This window comes from Diplotaxodon limnothrissa, linkage group LG4 (assembly GCF_057381915.1).
Source record: "Diplotaxodon limnothrissa isolate DT_005_m linkage group LG4, D_limnothrissa_male_GT1.1, whole genome shotgun sequence".
Classification (NCBI taxonomy): Eukaryota; Metazoa; Chordata; class Actinopteri; order Cichliformes; family Cichlidae; genus Diplotaxodon; species Diplotaxodon limnothrissa.
The window spans coordinates 2,181,514-2,203,659 of NC_140599.1; the positions used below are offsets into that span (position 1 = coordinate 2,181,514).

The window sequence follows — 22,146 nt, forward strand, 5'->3', positions numbered from 1 at the left end:
TTCCTCTCATTCAGTGCGACGTTTTATTAAAGTTGTAAGATGGCGACGGTGCATCTGAGGATCGGGGATCTAGTGTGGTGAGTAACCTTTAGACAAGGTTGAGTGCTCCGGTTCCTGTCTGCGGGCCATAGAGCAGCGCTGCATTAGGACGTGTGGCAGTGATGTTTCTCCGTGCCGTAAACCAGGTGTAATCCTTGCAAGTGTTTCCCGTGCTGGGTTAGTGGATAGCCGACCCAAACAAATCGCTAACCGAGCTGACTCAGCCTGCAGCCGACGCTAGCTGCTGGCTAGCAAACAAGCTACAGTAACGGTTTAGACCCAAACTAGGCAGCTGTTTTTCCCCATGCAAACTTGTCTTTGGAGATCATTTTATTCCCCGTCGTGTGTGTGTGCGTGCAGACCTACGTTACACGGGCTCAGTGCCTCGGCTCGTGGAAATGTTGTGGTCTGCGACGATCTTTGCTAGCAGCGGAGCCTGAGCGGATGTCTGCGCTCGGCTTCCGTGTTACTGCGGGCGGGCACATTTGCAAGTTTTTCGTAAAGGCTTGATTTCCACACATTTGCGCATTTGTTTGTTGAGACCGTTACAAATGCACCGCGGGAAGGGTGGCAGACGACGCAGTTAGCAATCTGAGTGAAACCGGGCCGAACAAGTGCTGAGAAGGCGAGGGCAGTGTGCGGAGGCACGGCGACAAATCCCACCGAGCGCCGCGAGCTGAGCACGGGTACTGATCAGTACCAGCCGTCTGCGAATCCTGCTGTTAGCGCTCAGACTGCTGGCTCAATACTTTAGTACCGAATCAACACCGCGGGGGGTTGAGGCGGGCAGCTGATGCCACACAGACCTGGGAGTGATCCGCGCTTGGCCCAGTTTCTCTTTATCTGACAGTTCATGGAGTCTGACTTTCACTGATAATGTTAGCTGATGTATCGCGTCGCCAAAGCTCATTGTGGGACTGCTGAGCAGAGAGAGTACAGTGAACTGTGAAGATCGCGGGCTCGGTGCTGACTGTGTGGTCTTATTTCAGGGGGAAGCTCGGTCGTTACCCACCATGGCCAGGAAAGGTAAGGAGCCACAGCTTGTCCATGCCTCTGTTAAATTAAGAAAATGACGGTAACGTTACACCAAAACACTCTCGTTTCAGATAGTGAGCCCCCCCAAGGACCTGAAAAAGCCCAGGGGCAAGAAATGCCACTTTGTGAAGTTCTTTGGAACAGAGGACCAGTAAGTATGGATCATCAGCTTCATGTTCTGGCCAAGCATGCTGTGCCTTCTCCAGCTGATGCGGGAGAGTTGTGTGTCTGTGTGTCTCCAGTGCCTGGATCAAAGTAGAACAGCTGAAGCCGTACCATGCCCACAAAGAAGAGATGATCAAGATAAATAAAGGAAAGCGCTTCCAGCAAGCTGTTGATGCAGTGGAGGACTTCTTAAAGAAAGCAAAGGGGAAAGAACAGGTGAAGCACGACACCTAACACCGAGAAGATGCAGAAAAATCACAGTCTGCTTAGATGTAACCCTGTACGTGATGACTGGAGGTTTTAAATTCATAGCAAGCAGCACCACAGTAATTTGCCTAATTAATGCTGAGCCTTTTGCTCAGTGTCTTTATTCACATAGACTGTCACAAACAGGTGTTTGTTTTTCTTTGTTTTATTTCTTTTTCTTAATCGAGAACATTAAAAGGGACTCGTGTGCTGTTAATGGTCAGAGAAGTCTGTGGCCACGTCCCCACAGAGCCCAGGACCCACAGCTGTGGTGCTGCGTGCTTTTTATAAAACTGAGTTTGTATGTGGAAATCTTCACATGCTGATGATGACGATGGGGCCTAGTAATCACACTAAAACAACAGGAGCAGCAGGAGTTCAGTGCAGCCTGCTGCCCTGCAGGTTGCTGTTTACAGAGCATAAACCTGTAGCTACAGAATGCAGTGGTCACACAGGACAGTGAACGCATCGCTGGTCCTGGTCCCGCCTCCTCCTTACCCAGGTTTATGGAGATGAATCAGTCTGTTAGATACGATGCTCCTCTGGATATCCAGTGTACCTGCCGTTCTCACCCTCGCGAACCGTGTTGCGCATCACGTCGACTGGCTCGAGCAGTTCTTTGGGATTCCTGCTAGCTTTTTCCAAGAGAAGGTTTTACCAGTGATACAGGGAAGATGCTACAGACATTTTCTTTTACTTGCCCTGAGCTCACCGTCTCAACAGCTCTGACTGTTTGCTTGTATGGGAGTTACTCGTCCTCTTTGCATGCAGCCTCTGTGTTGGTCTGTTGATGATGTGGATGCCCAGGTTCTTGGACTTCTCCACCACATCAACATCCCACAGGTGGTGTATCCTTCCTCTTCCTTTTGAAGTCAGTCAGCATCTCTTTTGTCTGATTCACATCCAGAAGGAGATTCCTCCCGTAGTCCAGCTCTAGTACATCCAACCACTGCAGCTTTGTCACAGTGTCTGTAGGTGGCGTGACCCAGAGCTGTACTGAGAGTCTGAGGTGTGCACGATGAACCGCTGTCAGTAATCCACAGGATGTAGGGCTGTAGCTTCTCCGCTGAGAAATCAAAGGTGATCATCACCATGGAGATGGGAGTGCACTCTGTGTGTTATGTATGATTACATCATTTCCTCTGACATTTGTTTTTGTGTCTTTGTGAGCAAAGACTAGTCTCTACATCACCTTCATCACATGAGATGTGAGGGTCGGTGGATGACGTTTGGGCTGGTGTGGCTTGTAAATGCCCGATGCACTGAACAGCAGGTCTACTGCTCTTCTGTCTACAGCTGAAATGTTGTTGGCAGGTTGCTAATGTTTTATTCGGTGACATGCGATTAATGTTGCTGGTAATAACAATAAAGCATTAGGCTGCCATGTAGCAGGGGTGCTACTGTGGAGTGTGCAATGTCACATGCTCCCTCTGCATAGCTGCTGAGTGTAGATGTATCTCATGGGTCATGGATGTGTAAATGGAGCAGAGGTTGGTGCCTCATAGATTCAAATCTAAACAGTGTTTGAAACTCAAAACTGAAGTGCTGCAGAACGTACTGCACACTGTTCTCATCATTTCCTTCTTCAGTGTAACAAATACCAACATGGAGCACGTATGGAGAAAAATGAGCCTCAGTGGTTACAGCACGAGCCACGTGCAGTGAGTTGTGTGTAACCTTTGAGCACATGCTTCAATCCACACACAAATATGAAGCCATCTGACCACACGTAAAACTATCCAGTTGTTCAGTCTGACGTCACTAGCCGTGTCTGGGCCTAAACTCCGCTGCAGGCCCATATATCAAACGATCACTGTGGCATTACTGAGAGTTGAAAAACTGTCTAAAGTCTTTCATCTTTAATAAAATGATCAGCGTTCTGCTCTACCAGGTGTAACAATTGAGTTTAACATCCAGGCATCCATGAAAACGGAATTTATGACATTTAACGGAGTTAGAAGTTAGCAGGGAGTTAGCTCGCTAGCTTCTATCTAAATACAATATAGCATGTCCTGACTGCGGGGTTTTGGAAACAAATTAAAACGTACAGCTCTGTTATCACTTCCAACATAAATGAAGACAGAAAACTAAACAGCAGTGACGTTTGTAGGGTTACTGAAGTTGGGCTAGCTGGTATATAATGATGTGCTACGTGACCGCTAGCGACACAGCTATGTTAGCATAATATAAACAAGCTAACTTTTTTTCCACTGGATAAAAGTTAACGTGAGTGTTCTCGGTGGTCAGGAACAAATGTAATCGCATGGCAGGATGCTGTAAAAGGACCAAACTTCAGCCAGGAGAACAACTGAGATAATCCATCCACAATACGAGGTTAGTCATTCATAAACTGCTGCATGGGCTGGGCTGTAGTTACATCCTAAGGTTTTAAAAACTGAGCTTAAATAAATGATTAGCGGAAATAAAAGCCGAGGGAGGTCAACAGTGATCACTGACTGTTTTAGGAGCTTTTTGAGATCAAATAGAAGAAAATACATAACATTAAACATGTTAACAACACAAAAGCCATATTAAACGCAGACTACTTTAGGCCCGGAAGTAGGATTCGTCGCGTCATCCCTGAACAACCGGATATGCTGATCATTTACGCACAGTTTAGGAAGTTCAGCTTCACAAATGGGATGCGTTTGTCTTTCTCTGCATCCAGCTGTCTACTGCATGCAACGTTCCTCTCCATCACTTACAAACCCTAAAATATGAGTGCACCAGTCGGCTGATCCGCACAGATCACATGCCTGCGTCGGATTCTGAGACAAATTTCATGCTGCCAGCTTCACACAGATCCACAAATGTAAGCTGTGTTCTTGTCCCAGTTCTGGGCTTCTTCTAAAGCTTTTAAGTTCCTATTTGGATCGATTCACCACAGATCGCCGTGACTCGACTCGGATCGACTGGTTTTCCGTTACAATCTGGTTCTACTAACGTGCGTGGTTGTCATCATAGCAACGTGGCCGAGCATCCCGTGGTGAAATTGATATGTGACATGGATTCCACAAAAAAGGTGGACATCGTTGTTGTTGTGCTTGTTACCAGTTTCAGACACTGTAAAAGATATTTGATTCGAATCTTACTGTTATCTAATAACAGCAGGCTAACACTAATATTAGCTTAATGACTAACCCTGAACATGTTAGCGTGTAGCAGCAGCTTATTTAAACCATAAGCTAACCTTCACAGAGTACTGTGTGGTGTCTGTAACCATAAATCTGTCCTTTGGTCGTTCTGTTCGTTTAGAAGAAGCCCAGATGTCCCAGTTTTACACTGGGTCTTGAATGCAGCTTACATTTGTGGATGTGTGTGAAGCTGGCAGCATGAAATCTGTCTCCCCACGCTGCCATGTGATCTGTGCATAACAGGCAGTTGGTGCACAGAGAAATGTTGCATGTGGCAGACATTTGTACGCACAGAGTTTTGAATGAGGAAACTGTCCGGACCTGAACTGAAGAAGTGATCAGTGTGTACGCCTTTGTATAGTAATAGTTTTACTGGTAGATACAGTTTGGAGCTGAGCTTCCACACAACACATGGATCCTCGTGGTGTGGTGCAGAGGGGGGTTCGTGGTGGATTAGGTTGGGGCTGCAGCTATCGAAGGTTTTAGTAATCGAGTAATCTGTCCTCGGTTCCATCGATAAATCAAGTAGAAGAATCCTTTAATTGTCACTAGGGCTGAGCCATATTATACAGTTTACGGTAATACCGGTACAATGTTAGGCAACGATGAGAAAATGAAATATCGCGATAGAATTTGGGTAAAACGCGCATGTGCAGTGCCTTTGTTGTCATACGCACATGGCCGAAAAAGCATGGCAGATTGAGTAAAACGGATGAACCAGAATTGGTTTGTAAAAATGGTGCCACTTGGAACTGGTTTGGTGTTTGTCCGGCAGATACACAACAAAGCACAGTTTTTTGTTTTTTGTTTTGTTTGTTTTTTTGTAGAACATGCAGGCGGCCGTCGTTATTGCCGTATTTGTCGCACTAAGGTGCTCGTAAATCAGAGTAATCTGGGTCCTAAACTCCGTCCTCTTCAGGTCCCAAAGTCAAACAACACTGCAGCATCGCTGAGAGTTAAAAACTGACTAAATTCTTTCATCTTTAATAAAACGATCAGCGTTGCTGCTTTACCAGGTGTAACTATGAAGTTTAACTTCCAGGCATCCATGAAAACAGGATTTATTACATTTATCAGAGTTAGAAGTTAGCAGGAAGCTAGCGGAAGTTAGCTCGCTAGTTTCGCTAGTTACCTAAGCATGATATAGCATGTTCTGACTGAGAGATTTCTGAAAACATTCAAACGTACAGCTCTGCTATCACTTCCAACATAAATGAAGACAGGAAACTAAACAGCGACGTTTGTAGGGTTACTGAAGTTGGGCTAGCTGGTATTTAATGATGTGCTACGTGATCGCTAGCGACACAGCTATGTTAGCATAACATAAACAGTGAAGCTGGAGGACGAACACTAACACTTTTCCCCTCAAAAGTTAACGTGAAGGTTCCTGATGGTTAGGGACAAATGTAATCGCATGGCAGGATGCTGTAAACGGACCAAACTTCAGTCAGGAGAACAACTGAGATAATCCATCCACAATACGAGGTTAGTCATTAATATACTGCAACAACATGGGAATAGAGCCGCTGTGATAGAATACAGCATTAATGAATCGATGGGACAGAAATGGAGGAAGCAAGAAGAATGAGTTGAATAAAGTTTGATTTATCTGACTGCTTTGTTTCGCTTAATGTGCCTTATAATCCCGTGCACCTTATGGTCCGAGAAATACATATTTGACTTTTTTATTTGGCACACTGCAGTTTAATGTTGCAAAGCTCCTCTTTTTAACTTCAGTGGATATTATACATGGTTATGCTGAGGATGTGTCAGCCCATTTGTACTGGAAATGCCTTTTGGTTAAACTTTCAGCAAGGAATTTGCATTTGCACTGTTACATTTTTATAAAGCTTTAATGTACATAAAAACAGCTGCTTGTTTAAGTGACAATAAATGGATGGGGTTTTTTTGTGCTAGTAAAGTTGTTCATGTTTGAGTTTGTGTGTAAGCCTCTAACACGGTGGCTGCAGTGAAGAAGCCAGCGTGTGCTTGTGTTAATTCAGTGGCTCAGAGTTTTACTGGTACATTTTATTGGCTTGTGAGAAGTTCCAGTCTGGTTTTAGAGCTCGGCATAGCACAGAAACCGCCCTTCTGAGAGTTTTTAATGATTTGCTTTTAACTGTTGACTCTGGTTGTGCTGCTGTCTTAGTAACCCTGGACCTGACAGCAGCCTTCGACACTGTTGATCACAACATACTGCTATCCCGCCTTCAACATTGTGTCGGTTTAAAGGGCACTGTCTTAAAGTTTTTCCAGTCCTATTTGAATAATAGGAGTTTTTCTGTTCACCTTGGTGAACTGTCATCTCCCAGAGCTCCTTTAACCTGTGGCGTACCTCAGGGGTCCATACTAGGCCCCCTGTTGTTTATTCTGTACTTGCTCCCTCTGGGCGATGTGCTCCGTAAACATAATGTGTCCTTCCACATCTTTGCCGATGATATTCAGATCTACCTCCCTCTGAGGTTGAACTGCAATGTTTCTTTGCAGCCGCTACTCTCCTGCTTGTCTGACATTAAGACTTGGATGACTCTTAACTTCTTACACCTTAATGAAAGCAAAACTGAAGTCATTGTGTTTGGGCTTCCTAAAGATCCCAACTTCTCTCTTGACTTTTTGGGACCCCTAACCTCCGATTGCACTTCTTCCATTAAGAGTCTTGGAGTTATTTTTGACAATGCTTTTAAACTTGATAAACAAATCAGCTCTGTAGTTAAGGGATCTTTTTATCATTTGCGGATTTTAGCCAAAGTCAAGTCTTACCTTTGCAGGAACGATCTAGAAAGAGTGGTCCATGCTTTTATTACTTCACGGCTAGACTACTGCAATTCCCTCTATGCTGGCCTAGATCGTTCCTGTCTACATCGCCTTCAACTGGTGCAGAACGCTGCCGCTCGCCTGTTGACCGGTTCAAAAAAAAGAGAACACATCACTCCGGTTCTCTGCTCTCTCCACTGGCTCCCAGTTGCCTTTAGGATTGATTTTAAAATCTTATTGCTGGCTTTTAAGGTTTTAAATGGCACTGCACCTTCTTACCTGTCAGAACTCCTTAGTACTTATCGCCCCAGGAGATCTTTGAGGTCAGCCGACCTGATGCTTTTAGATGTTCCCAGGTATAAATTAAAGACAAAGGGAGAGAGGGCGTTTGCTGTGGCTGCACCCAGACTGTGGAACAGTTTACCTCCTCACGTCAGACTCTCCAAAAGCCTAGAAACTTTTAAAACCGCTCTTAAAACTCACCTCTTTTCATTGGCTTTTAGAAAGGTTTAATTTATTTGTTTTATATATTTTTATTTTATTTTTATCAGCGAGGTGTTATTACGAAATTGTGTTCTATTGTATTTTATCTGTATTTACTGTACAGCACTTTGGTCAGCCTTGATTGTTTTTAAATGTGCTCTATAAATAAACTTGACTTGACTTGACTTGTGAAAAATCTGAATCTAATTTAACGAACTCAGCATTTGATATTATTTCACGTTGAGTCTGAAACACGGAGCAGCTACAGAGGTTGCTTTTCCTCACGTCGGAGTTTGTTGATCAGCTGTTGGGATGAAGGACTCGCGCTAGCTTTTTCCGGCTGTTTTGGAAAACACATTTTCTTTTGGCTCCGCCTCTTTGCGTTGAAATGTCCCAGTGTCACCATCACTGCTGCTGTTGGGTCTGCGTGGGCTCGTTGTTGTCACTCTGTATTGGTTTGCTGCTACCAACTATGTTTCCACTGCACGTCTGTTTGTCGTGGCAAATGTGCACTCACGTTTCCATGGTGACAGTGGTGAGAGCCGCGTGTTAAACAAAGCATCGAGTCGAATTTTTCATTTACAGAATTACTGGATGAACGGCTGCAGCCCTGTTTGTTACTATTTTCAGGCAGATTTCTCTCCATAAACGTAAACACGTCTCATCACTGAGACTTTTCTCACGACATGTGAATAAACACGTTCAGTTTGGCAGCTCAGTGACACTGTGTGTGTTTTTGAAAGAACTCAGATGGCAAAGGAGACTCAAAAGGAAAGAAGACGCCCAACAAGCCACTAAAAATTCTGGATGAGGATGATGAGGACCTCAGTGCCCTAAAGGACCCCTCTGAGAAGGTCAGTTCAGACGCTAACACCACTGTGAAGATGACTGTATTTTATTGTAAAGGTTAAAAACGGTTCCCTTCCTGTCAGTGCTTGTCTAAAATATCAGAATCAAACCTGCTTGGACTGTTTTTGAAATATTATTATAAAACAACACCTGAGTTACATTTTGTAGCCACAGAAACAAAGAGTGTGGAGGACTAGTGAGTCAAAGTGAACCACATCCAGCTTCCATTGCTGTTCACAATTCATCTGTTTCCTGTTAAGAATGTGTGATGGTTTAAACAAACCAAAGTAAAAATAATCCAGTCGAGTCTCCTGCACATGATAGAGACAGCGCCCCCTGCAGCAGACACTGACCTCTGCAGATTTCTCACTGATTTAAAGGTGAATATGTGTCTTTTTTCCTCCTTAAGGACTTAGCTGACTCTGACCCCGAGCCATCCACTATTGAGAGGCTGGGGGCTGGACCGGGCTCAGGATTCAAATGGGAAAGCAGCGTAGGTGAACGCCCCCTCCCACCAAGCCTTGTCTTGACTTCTACCTGACCTTAATCTTTGGCTTTAATTCACCAGCAACTGCAGACCTTTCCCTTCTGGCTTGTTTGGTGCTCTCTGTGACTGCTCAGATTGTTTGCTGTGATCTTGAAATGGTCAGCAAGCCTGCGTGCAGGGCTCAGTGCCACATGGAGCTTTGATTAGGGCTGGGCGTTTTGACTGAGAAATATTATAATTCAGATCATTTATCAGCACTGACACCACAGCAGAGGCCTTTGTGTCAAAGTAAGTGAGCATAAAACAGAAAAACATGAAGCAGATTTTCCTGGCCCGACTTTTTACAGCAGCCTTAAAAATATTCTGCAGTAGAACAAAAACTGAAGAAAACCACGAATCAGCATCTGAACATGACCTGATGCTGCTGAAGTCACAGAGGTTTGATTAGAGACACAGCTGAGAGTTTTGTAAAAGTTGACATTTCTTCAGTATTGACAGCAGAAATGAGGCTTTCTCGTCCAGAGTCGTTTTTGAAGTTTTGCTGTACAAATAATGCAGAAAACAGAGATCTGAGACTGGAAGCTGTTCCTGAAGTACACAGAGAGACAGAGCTGCGCAGGAAGTGAGATCTTATTGTGGCGGAAGCTAAACAGCCAAAGTCCGAGTGAATTAATGACGATGTTGATCAAACATGTAGTTTGATCTTCTTTTGCTGCTGGTTCAGTGAATTTTGGTCCGAGTGATGAAACCTGCAGCATCAGAGTCTGTGAGGTGTCGGCGTTCAGCAGCGACGTGTCTGCACACGTGCTGTCGGGGCTCCATCCACGCTCCGTGTTTACATCTTTGTGCACAATCCGTCTTCCTGCTCTCATTTACTGCTTTAGCTGTTTGGTGGCGGTGAAATAGTTTCGTGAGCTTTAATCCAAGTTTCTGGCAAAATACATTTATATTTAAAAATGGATTTAGGATTGAATGAATCGATGTGGCTTTATTCAAGCTAAACTCGATTTGAAACCGAAAATCAATTTTTTAAACCCTCCGTAGTTTTAGTTTAGTTGGCTGCCTGCTCCCTGACCTTCACTGACAGGTTAGGAAGCAGGCAGCCTCGGAGGTGTCATGAGGACCGAGCTGGTCCTTGGTTACGGGATGTGACCGCGCTGAATGAAATGCCCTTTGACAGGTTTGTATGTGTACGTATGCAAACGGCTCACCCACCAAAACAATGCAGACAGTAACAGTTTTTATTTGTCAGTAAACATTTGGGTGGGTGAAGGTGTCCAAACGTCAGCCTGCTACTGCACGTTACAGCTAATTATTGTCCCAGGAAGCAGTTCAAGCCCCCGTGTTAGTGCAGTGAGAGCCAGCGGCTCCTCAGGCTGCTTCATCACGCTTCCTTGTTTTAGTTTCCGGTCTATGCAAAACATCCATTTCCTCTTTGTCCGTCGTGTTAGGCAGAAATAACTGCACGTTCCTTTAGTCATGTAAAGCTCGTTCAATCAGTTTTTGGCTAAAATGGAGCCGTGAACCAGTCTGTAACTGGGGCCTCGTCACTGGTTTCTACTTTTATAGAGAAGGACAGTGAACTTGTGGGGTCACCTCATTTTAATAGAAGTATCAGAGTTCAATCTGCACTTTGTGGCGCAAACTAACACACATTTCCATGTTAACGTTGTCCTGCTTTGTAACTCCAGTATGCTAACGTTCACAGACAGAAGAGCTGCATCGTCCTCTCGTAATTAACCAAAGTTATGAGCGCCAGCTAGATGCATGCAGCATGCAGCACTTGTTACAGATCTGAATCTTATATTTCTATTCATTTCAGATGGTGTGTTTTCTTTTTACCCCTTTAATAAGCCGTACCAAGGGCCACCTTAAAAACCAGGGCCACGTGTATGTTTGCATCACAGATCCGCTGACGGCTGCCTCCATAATAACAATTACAGCACTGTGCAAAAGTCTGGAGCCACCCTTTATTTCTTTAGATTTTACTACTGAGGAGCCTTTTCAGAGCTGTTCGCCCCTCGGCTGGCTGATAAGGTTTTGTTGTCACCCTGTCGGTTGTGCAACGGCGACTCCTTGTTCCTAGAGTATTTCAAAGTAGAATGGGAGGCAGAGCCTTCAGTTTTCAGGCCCCTCTTCTGTGGAACCAGCTTCCAGTTTGGATTCAGGAGACAGACACTATCTCTACTTTCAAGATTAGGTTTAAAACTTTCCTTTTTGCTAAAGCATATAGTTAGGGCTGGACCAGGTGACCCTGAATCCTCCCTTAGTTATGCTGCAATAGACGTAGGCTGCCGGGGATTCCCATGATGCATTGAGTTTTTCCTTTCCAGTCACCTTTCTCACTCAGCATGTGTTAACAGACCTCTCTGCATTGAATCGTTAGTTATTATTAACCCCTGTCTCTCTTCCACAGCATGTCTTTATCCTGTCTTCCTTCTCTCACCCCAACCAATCGCAGCAGATGGCCCCGCCCCTCCCTGAGCCTGGTTCTGCTGGAGGTTTCTTCCTGTTAAAAGGGAGTTTTTCCTTCCCACTGTTGCCAAAGTGCTTGCTCACAGGGGGTCATCATCGTTGGCGTTCTGTGTTATTGTAGGGTCGACCTTACAGGATAATGCACCATGAGCCGGTTGTTGTTGTCATTTAATGCTGTATAAATAAAATTGAATTGAACCAAATATTCTCTTTCAGGCTCATTAGAGTAGTACAAACTTACATACTGTACTTCATGTCTGTTTACAGCTGTTACACCTACTTCTCATTTTCCTAAGATAAAATGAAGGAAATAAGGTGTGGCTTTAGACTCGTTGCTGCTTCCCCAATTAAGCCCGAAATTCATAAAATCATAAAACTGGTGCTCTGCAAGAGTGTATCTCTAAAATGTCCATGTGTGAGAGGCTGCAGGTGAGATCATTACAGGCGTGGCTGTGGGAAGATGGCATGATGCAAACACCACCGCGCCTTAATGTGCTGTGTTGATGTTTACCTCGAATGTTTTCTTTTAAAACACTGTAGAGTGCAGACAGGCTGCCAACATTAGCTTTTAATGCAGGAGCTTTAGAACATGATTGAGTGGCTCTAACACTGTAACCTGTCAGATCACTGCACGTCTGTATGAACACTCATCCACTGCACTCTGTGTTGTAGCCTGTGAAGGATGATCCACATTTTCACCACTTTCTGCTCAGCCAGTCTGAAAAGGTAAGCAGGAACATGTGGTCAGAGGTTTCCATATACTCCGCATAGGCATGAATGACGGCTCATTTAAGTTTCTAATGTTTTTTACAACAACAAACAGGAATATGGTTTCCATTTATCTAGAATGTTCTCTGATTCGCACACCTGCACCAACACCAACACCAACATTTGGTTGCATGCTCTGGAGCCATCAGCACTCCGGAGTTCGGTTAAATTGGTTGGTTTGGTTTCTTGGCATGGACCAGTGTTTAATAGGTCTGAGGTCGGGCCTTTGGGAAGGACATTAGGCTGCTTTTCAAAACCAGTTTGTGGTGTGTTTGGGATCATTGTCCTGTTGGAAAACCCAATCGTGTCGGAGGTTGAGGTTTTTTATTCCATTCACTCTGTGCAGTGTGCCAGTGTCGATGCTGCCTCCACCGTGTTTGACAGGTGGTACCGTGTTCTTCATTTTGAAGGCCTTAGATCTTTGTCTCATCTGGACTTTAAAGTTTGTGCAACAGCAAACATGAGTTTAGCTTGAAGGTCAGTTTTGGATCAGGGGCTTCTGTCCATGGTGACTCGCTGGGACTCCACAGTTGTTGGCATTAAGATGTTAGTAGGACATAATCTCCACTGGAGAAGAGTTTTTTTTAACATCTCCAACACTTCAAACCTGATGAAATTCAATATCTGGTGTAAGATTTGTTTCACTGACACATTGTTTCTTATTGCAGCAACCACCAGTTAGTCTGCAACACAAACTTCACTTCTACACTCACATGTTTTCATGTCTAAGTTGGTCCTCTAATAATTCAGTTAATTAGATGAATTAAAAATGATGAAGTGTGTTTATAAAGCTTGCTGTAGTGGCAGCTGGTGACACTGTCAGTTATGTACCAGTTACTTGATGGCGTATGATGATTCCCGGTTCTATAAGGAATGTGATGCAGATTATCTCCTCAGTCTGTCCACTTTGCTGCTTTTAGCACTAACTGATTATCGATTGGTGTGAAATGAAAACATGTTGTATGAATTACAGCTCGTTAAAAACGACTCGTTTTAAATATAAGTTGCATTGTTTTTACTTTGTCACCTCTGCGCCCACAGCCAGCTTCGTCAATGGAGCCCATTAGCAAACGCCTGAAGATCATTGAAGAGGTAAAAGCAATAATGTAGGCTGCTTTGATTTGCTTGAAATGATTGTTCATTGGCAGGAACAGAGACTTGCATGTGTGCACGGTGCATACCAGGCAAAGGACATGTGATTAATTTTTTCATTTAGTTCCCGTGAGTGTGATTTCTATAGATTTGCCTCTGATTGTGCAGGTCACAGGGTCAACATCTATCCAAGCAGCAGACAGCACAGCGATCAACGGCAGCATCACACCCACAGATAAGCGGTATGGCACATCCTCGTCACAGGGTTACACAACACTGTTGCTAAATTGATCACAGGGCTCGTTTTCATGCTTTGATCTGTATGTTCTCGGCTTCTGCTCTTCAGAATAGGCTTCCTGGGTCTGGGGCTGATGGGTAGCGGCATTGTTTCCAACCTGTTGAAAATGGGTCATGTCGTGACAGTGTGGAACCGCACTGCAGAAAAGGTAAACGCACTCATGGTCAGCCAGTGGCTGCTGTCTCTAACACGATCACATGCAGTCAGATTATAGGTTCAGCAGTATTAAAGCGCCCAACGTGGACGTGGTTGGTTGAAAGGGGGTGTGGCTTGCTGCTGATTCCTCCCTGCTATGTTTCAGTGTGACCTGTTCATCCAGGAGGGGGCACGGTTAGGCCGCACTCCTGCAGAAGTGGCCTCCATGTGTGACATCACCTTCTCCTGTGTGTCTGACCCTAAGGCTGCCAGAGACGTGAGTACGCTGCACCGTGGCATGTTCAACACCAGTCTGCAAATAACAAGCTAACGACAGAATAAACGTGAAGAAAAATCAAATGGATCCATGATTTCATGCATTCATCAAGTGCACAGAGATTTCCAGTCAGAGACTGAGTGGGTGGGGATTGTCATGGGTGAAGTGGGCGGGGCTATAAATGAACAGAAAGGTGCTCTGACTTTTTGATTCACTGGCGCCAGCTGGTGTTTCACTGTAAGGAACATGGGTGTGAACGCGGCTCTTTGATGGATGTGACAAAGTTGTTCATTGAACAGGTCGTTGATGTTTATTTAACTCTGAATCACACCAACAGTTATCGTGTGAGGCAAAGACACTAATGCAGATCAATCACATAGCTCTATATTCACATTTCTGTCTTTTATGAAGTTGGTGTTGGGACCCAGTGGAGTCCTACAAGGAATCAGACCGGGCAAATGCTACGTAGAGATGTCTACAGTCGATCCAGAGACCATCACAGAGCTCTCACAGGTAAACACCAGCATGATCCAGTAAATAAAATGATTTTAAAACTGTCTCATGCTGCCTTCATCTCGGTTAGAAGTACCTACAGTAGGAGCAGCTGAGTGTATCAATGAATTCTTATTCAGTATTTGAATGTCAGGTGATCACGTCACGCGGCGGCCGCTTCCTGGAAGCTCCGGTGGCAGGAAGCCAGCAGCTGTCCAACGACGGGATGCTGGTCATCCTGGCAGCTGGCGACAGGACGGTCTATGAGGACTGCAGCAGCTGCTTCCAGGCCATGGGCAAGACCTCGTTTTTTCTGGGTACGGAAAGATCGGCGTCCAGTACACTCAGCAAGGCCCACGCAGAAGACGGATGAAGTGTTGGGCTTTAGACATCCGAGGGGACACACATGCAGCAAAAGGAACTTGAGTTATTTGTGTGCCTTTGTCTATCAGTCTGCACCAGCCCATATCGACAAGATGAAAACATGAGAACTGCTCCTTTGTTATTAATCCGTGGCTGTCTTCCTCAGTGGCTCTCTCCCATCTCTCGCCCCTCACCCCAACCCATCGCCCCTCCCTCAGCCTGCTTCTGTGGGAGGTTTCTTCTTTCCTTCCTTTAGCACCTTGTTGTGATCTGGTGCTATGTAAATAAAAATTGTAGTGAATCATTGTAGCCAGTGCAGACTGATGGCACAGAGGATTTGGGCCAGATTATAACTGTGTGTGTGTGTGTGTGTGTGTGTGTGTTTTTTAAGGTGAGGCAGGGAATGCTGCAAGGATGATGCTAATCCTCAACATGGTTCAAGGCAGCTTCATGGCCACTATTGCAGAGGGGCTAACATTGGCACAGGCCACGGGCCAATCACAGCAGACCTTCCTGGACATCCTGTGCCAGGGTCAGATGGCTAGCACCTTTGTGGACCAGAAATGCCAGAGTAAGTCAACACAGAGTGTGACGTCACTGCTCACTTTGATTTGTTGTCATCAGGGCTGCCATGATTAGTCGACTAGTCACGATTACGTCGACTATCAAACTCGTCGACGACTGATTTAATAGTCGACGCGTCGTTTGAAGCTTTGTAAGATCACAAAAGACGCAGGAATAAGTAGCAGGATTTAAGAGTGTAATAACGGACTGAAACAGAAGATGGCAGCATTGCATGTACAAGGATGCCAGCTGCCGTTAAACAAGAAGAAGAAGAAGCAGCTGTGTCCGGTATCGTAGCTGTGTCCAAATTCAGGAACTGCATCCTCCTGTGCCCGCATTAGTAGGCCGGTTACGTTACAGCGACACGACAAAGACGGTCCAAATTTGAAGACTCCGACAAATGAGCCCTTCATGTCCCCAGATTTGAAGGATGGGTGGGGTGTATACTTCGTGGCCCAACCTATCCCAGAATTCATAGCGCAGCCCAGCTCAGTTTCCAACAATGGCGGCAGCTAGTTAGTGTTAATATTACTCTTATTATTCTTTCTGGGTCACAAAATAAACGTTTAACATATTTTCAGGCGAGAATGTAGCTGTGGAAACCTCAAATATCTGCTCAGTTTATCAAGACACCGCATATTTTCAAAAGCGCTCCGACGTTTTCGGAGACGTCTGTTACCCACTAGCTCGATAGCGAGCCGGGGGCTAGGCACTTTTTTCAGTATTTTATTTGTTCCTGAGTAAATCGGTTTGGCTGAGATTAAAGTTATAGTTTTTACACAGCTGAATAAACATCAAGCAGACAGCTGATTATCAGAAGTGTGAGATGCTCGAGGATTTACTTTATATTTTAGATAGCAAGAAGTTTATTAAACTTCACCAAAACAATCTGCAGATTTCATTAAAATTTAATAAACTATCATCTTGTCTTTATTTTTAATTAGCACAGACCTTGAACACTTCAAGCTGTAAGCTAATGATAGTTATATAAGAGCAGAGCTGCTGGTGCAATAAGCTGTACGTTTTACGCCCAATGGATGATGATCTGATTAGTCGACTATCAAAATAACCGTTTGTGGCAGCCCTAGTTGTCATAGTGTAGTGGCTTCGCCTAACAGTCAAAGATCCGTGGTTGAACTGGGGAACGTGCCAAATCGAGACTGCAGCTTATTTTTTCTTCTTCTTTTTTTAGTCTTAACTGGGACAAAAACAAGTCCCATGAATATCAGGAGGTCCTACTATAACCTAGCCTGTAATGACCGTCTTCCTGCCCCTTCCAGATATTTTACAGGGCAACTTTAAACCAGACTACTATTTGAAACACATTCAGAAGGACCTAAGGCTAGCCATCTCCATGGGCGACATGGCCAACCATCCAACCCCGATGGCTGCAGCTGCCAACGAGGTACAGCTCTCACAGCTTTCTCCTCTAAATTTCTGTAATTCTTTGTGGTAAAACTTTTCTTCTCAGAAATGAAGTGTTTCCTGCTCATGTTGCTTGTCCTCTAACATATGAGCCTTGGGGCAGCAGAAACGTTTTTTCTCCGTTGTCCAGCCGTTGTTTTCTGTTTTGCAGGTTTATAAGCGGGCCAAGGCACTGGACCAGTCGGACAATGACATTTCAGCAGTTTACAGAGCCTACATTCACTAGAGCGAGGTGTGGCCTGGCCTGTGGACCACACAGTCTTTGATCCCTCCTTTTCTCCCTTTGTCATTAAAGGTTTTTTGTTTTTAATTTGAAACTTTTATTTTATTTTTCACCCCAGTGCCAGCCGCGTTACCTGCCCGCAATTCCGGGACTGTAATTCCGTGTTTTAGAGGCAACATTAAGCATTGCACTGACTGTACTGTGGGAATTTTATGCTGTAAGAGTGCCAGGAACGAGGCTGAACTACTGCACTGCTGCAGTTTGCCGTCTGAGGGGCGCTTTGCCTCGTTCCTGACATCGTTGTTATAAAACAGTATGAGTAATGCTGGGCGCTACTGTCAAGCTAAACAAATTGCCATGTGGAATCAGAACCCTAACATATTTGAGTTTTCCCCCTTTTGTTTAATTATCTGTGTGAGCTCTGCTCCAGAAATCCATGAGAGTAAGCAACAGAACATGCCACTGCATTGCCTTAATATTGTAACCCCTCGGGTCCTTCGACAATACACGTATTTATTTATGCCTCTTTTAAGGTCTTCTTTGTGCAGTTGGCTTCTTCCCGTGTGTAACCACAGAATTTAGGCTTTTCCATTAGTGTGATTTTGTTTGAAACAAGTGGAGGACAAAGCTGCAGATGTGCCGAGGCCTTAAAATGCAGATGTTTCTCCTCATGGTTTGAGATTTCCACTTTTGAAACGCTTCGGCCTTTCTCGTGGAAGACTTTGTTTTTCCTCTTTAAATATATGAACCTAGATCGATCCCGTTTGAGCTGACAGCTCAGTGTTGAATCGTTGTTAGGCGCTAGCGTTAGAGCCAAGCTAAGGCCAGAGTGACACTTAAACTGTAGGCCCTGTAGACTTTAGTCAAAGCAGACCAACACACAGGTCGTTTTAGACACTATTTGTTACATGACTGTGTTCACTCAGTCTGAGTCTCAATGCTTGATATTGATTTGGTCGGCTGGCCTCAATAAAATTACGAGCAAACAAAGTGGGCGGAGGTTTGACTGTAAAGGTCATCACAGGCTGGCACAACACAACTGATCAGTGAGGTTTGTGGCCCAGCTTGTGACAGATGATCATTAAAATGAAATCCCAAAGAGATGTTGGAGGTCTCAGTTATAGTAGTTTATCTACAATATGTTACTGAGTGTTTCATGTATTTAATGTTTGGACTCAGATCTTTGTGATTGCAGCATTGGCTGTGTGTGTTGGCCCTGACAGGCTCCAGCCACCCAGATAAAGACAATTACTGAGATGGTGAGGGAACAACACGGCCCAACACTGTATGAATCCATCACAGGCCCCGTGGGCCAAGCTTTGACTTCCCAACATGATATGAAGCCAGCTCACTGGTGTCCTCACAGGGCTTAGTGATTTTAGTCTTATTGGTACCCATGAAGACCTCTGCTATGTAGCATCAAACGTACCTGCTATCAGTAAGACAGCGTATGCAAGTACAAATGTGGCACAGTAGTGAGGTTTTCTTCTTCTCTGCTTCAAACTCAAAGATGCGACATATCTTCTAAGACTGACAGGGCTCGGCTACCAGTCAACCAAGGGGATTATTCTGATACTTTAGGGTGTCGGCGGCGTCGTGTTTGAAGTCGTTAGTCCAAGTTTATTCTGTCCCATATGTTCAGGAAGTGCTGCGGCAGGCCTACAAACATGTGAGGGTCATTTTTATTTTCAGATTGAACATTGAAACCAAATGGCTTTTGAAAACGTGCGTCTGCACCACCAGGTTGGTCTACTGTATCTTATCCAGTATGACATGAAGAAACCAAAACGGGCCGATCACCCACCAGTTCATGGTTTTATCATCTGAGGCTACACGTTTGTCGAAACGTAGTTACCAAGCGATCTGTGAGAAACATTTTGTTAGCCAAGGTTAAGTTTTTAATTTTGGTTTGTCAGACACGCTCTAGACTTCAAAGAGCTGTTTTTAGAAGATGTAAATAGCACATTAGGATAAGTAGGGTTCCTTTTCTATCTGCGGTAATCAGGATTAATGAAGAAGCTACTTTTGGTTTTGACTCTACAGAGCGAATGTCTAACATCTGTGTCTTAATACTGTAGATTGCTCAGTTCAAATGTAAATGGTTTATAAATATATGGCTTATATAATCTGGCTTATTGTGATGGAATAATGACTGGGATCCCATTGATGCAAGGTGGGAGGAACTTTGGGGCTATTTATGATTTTGTGTACATGTGAAAATATCAAGACTTTTGTGCTGTTTAATAAATCCTAAACTCCTAATTGCTGATGTGTACGTGTGCACTGACTGTTTATCTCCTGCTAGTAATATCACACTGTTCATTTGAATATGCTTTGAGCAGTCTGAGAGGCCAGAAAGCACAGCTAATGGTTATGACCACAGTGTGACATCGCTGGATGGTAGGGTAACACACCGTGTCACACAGGTCCTCTCACACTGGTTTGTTGAACCTGGCACTGTTCACTGTACTCACATGGCATCCAGTCATCAGATCTCAGCCCAAAGGAGCACCTTTAGCCACTGGGGATTCATTCCCCTAAAACTAGGTTTGTATTGAGAGGTGCTGGGGTTTCAGTTGGGACTTGGATGCCCTAAAAACATCAAAAACATCTTAGTTGAAACAGTTGGACTCTGTGTATGAACTGCTGAATCTCCGACTCTTCTCCAGTCCCAATCTTATCAAAAGTAACTATAGTAATCACAGTATGCAAATCCTGTATAGCAGCTAGCCTAACACTTCAGAGCATCAAATCCTCATAAATATGAAAACTACAGCTGTTCCTCTGTAATAGCCACTGAATTCTGACACATCATCTAAAACTCTAAAAATACATTTTTGTGGTCATTTCACTTCATCAGGCCTCAAACAGGTTTTGAGCCACCAGAGGATGAACTTGTCCTTTCAGAGCTAAATGTAACTGATGTGGGCACATCCATCCATCATCTTCTGCTTATCTGGGACCGGGTCGCGGGGGCAGCAGCCCAAGCAGAGAATCCCGCTCGCCAGCCACCTCCTCCAGATGCCCGAACCACCTCAACTGGCTCCTTTCGATGTGGAGGAGCAGCGGCTCTACTCTGAGCCCCTCCCGAATGGCCGAACTTCTCACCCTATCTCTAAGGGAGAGGCCAGCCACCCTTCAGAGGAAGCTCATTTCCGCCGCTTGTATCCGCGATCTCGTTCTTTCGGTCACTACCCACAGCTCGTGGCCATAGGTGAGGGCAGGGACGTAGATTGACCAGTAAATTGAGAGCTGCATCACTGCAGCCGCAGCACCAATCCGTCTGTCGATCTCCGGCTCCCTTCTCCCATCACTTGTGAACAAGACCCTGAGATACTTAAACTCCTCCACTTGGGGCAGGAACTCATCCCCAACCCAGAGTGGGCACTCCACCCTTTTCCAGCTGAGGAACATGGCCTCAGATTTGGAGGTGCTGATTCTCATTCCCACTGCTTCACACTCGGCTGCAAACCGTTCCAAGGCAAGCTGGTGGCCATCACCTGATGAAGCCAACAGAACCACATCATCTGCAAAAAGCAGAGATGAGATCCTGAGACCACCAAAGTGAAAGCCCTCCGCCACTTGGCTACGCCTAGAAATTCTGTCCATAAAAATTATGAACAGAATTGGTGACAAAGGGGCAGCCCTGGCGGAGCCCATCACCCACACCCATACTCCCGGAGCACCCCCCACAAGACCCCCCCCCTCCCGAGGGACACGGTCGAATGCCTTCTCCAAGTCCACAAAGCACATGTAGACTGGATGGGCAAACTCCCATGCGCCCTCGAGTATCCTCGAGAGGATAAAGAGCTGGTCCAGTGTTCCACGAAGGGAGTTGTTTAACTGCCTCAGTGACCTCGCCCCCAGAGATTGGCGGGTCATCCCCTTCGTCCCCAGACTCTGCTTCCGCCACGGAAGACGTGCCAGTGGGATTGATGAGATCCTCTTAGTATTCCTTCCACCGTCCGACGATTTTCTGAGTCGAAGTCAGCAGCACTCCACCCGCACTATACACAGTGCAGGTAGAACACTGCTTTCCCCTCCACAGTCGCCTGACAGTTTGCCAGAATCTCTTCGAGGCAGTCTGAAAGTCTTTTTCCATGGCCTCTCCGAATTCCTCCCACACCCGAGTTTTTCGTATTCCGCTTGGCCTGTCGGTACCTATCAGCTGCCTCCGGAGTCCCACAGACTAACCAAGCCCGTTAGGACTCCTTCTTCTTTCGAGGTGCTGAACATGGTCCATTCGGACTCAATGTCCCCAGTCTCCCTCGGAATGCTGTTGAAGCTCTGCCGGAGGTGTGAGTTGAAGATCTCGCGGACCAGGGCCTCTGCTAGACATTCCCCGTCACCTGATCCCACTCACCACCAGATGGTGAGCAGTTGACAGCTCAGCCCCTCTCTTTACCCGAGTGTCCAAAACATATGGCCTCAGGTCTGGTGATACGATTCCAAAATCGATCATCGACCTGTGGACTAGAGCGTCCTGGTGCCACGTGCACTTATGGACACTCTTATGTTCGAACATGGTGTTCGTTATGGCCAAACTGTGGTTTGCACAGAAGTCCAATAACAAAACACCGCTCGCATTCAGATCCGGGAGGCTGTTCCTCCCAATCACACCCTTCCAGGTCTCACTGTCGTTGCCCACGTGAGCGTTGAAGTCTCCCAGCAGGACAACAGAGTCTCCAGGGGGAGCACCCTCCAGTGCCCCACCCAGGGACTCTAAGAAGGCTGGGTACTCTGAACTGCCACTCAGCGCATAAGCACAGACGACAGTCAGGTACTGTTCCCTGACCCGAAGGTGAAGGGAACAAACCCTCTCGTCCACTGGGAGAAACCCCA

At 45.4% G+C, this 22,146-nt stretch overlaps 1 protein-coding gene across 4 annotated transcripts; it reads left to right on the forward strand.

Annotated features, from left to right (window-relative positions):
- Positions 1-20,106, forward strand: glyr1 (glyoxylate reductase 1 homolog (Arabidopsis)). Of its 4 annotated transcripts, XM_085351261.1 has the most exons (16): positions 1-77; positions 1,029-1,065; positions 1,146-1,225; positions 1,317-1,455; positions 8,600-8,710; positions 9,115-9,198; positions 12,340-12,393; positions 13,477-13,527; positions 13,696-13,769; positions 13,874-13,973; positions 14,127-14,237; positions 14,649-14,750; positions 14,884-15,046; positions 15,484-15,663; positions 16,937-17,061; positions 17,233-20,106. In XM_085351261.1, the coding sequence occupies exons 1-16, from the start codon at positions 40-42 to the stop codon at positions 17,305-17,307; spliced, it is 1,524 nt and encodes a 507-aa protein (XP_085207387.1). In that variant the 5' UTR covers positions 1-39; the 3' UTR covers positions 17,308-20,106. The 4 variants fall into 4 exon arrangements, with proteins under 4 accessions (XP_085207387.1, XP_085207388.1, XP_085207389.1 ...); XM_085351262.1 differs by lacking the exon at positions 12,340-12,393; XM_085351263.1 differs by lacking the exon at positions 9,115-9,198.
- The last annotated feature ends 2,040 nt before the right edge of the window (positions 20,107-22,146 follow it).

Coding starts and splice junctions, on each gene's coding strand:
- glyr1 (XM_085351261.1), top strand. CDS start 40: ATGGCGACGGTGCATCTGAGGATCGGGGATCTAGTGTG. Junction 78..1,028: donor AGGATCGGGGATCTAGTGTG/GTGAGTAACCTT, acceptor GTCTTATTTCAG/GGGGAAGCTCGGTCGTTACC. Junction 14,751..14,883: donor CCATCACAGAGCTCTCACAG/GTAAACACCAGC, acceptor TTTGAATGTCAG/GTGATCACGTCACGCGGCGG.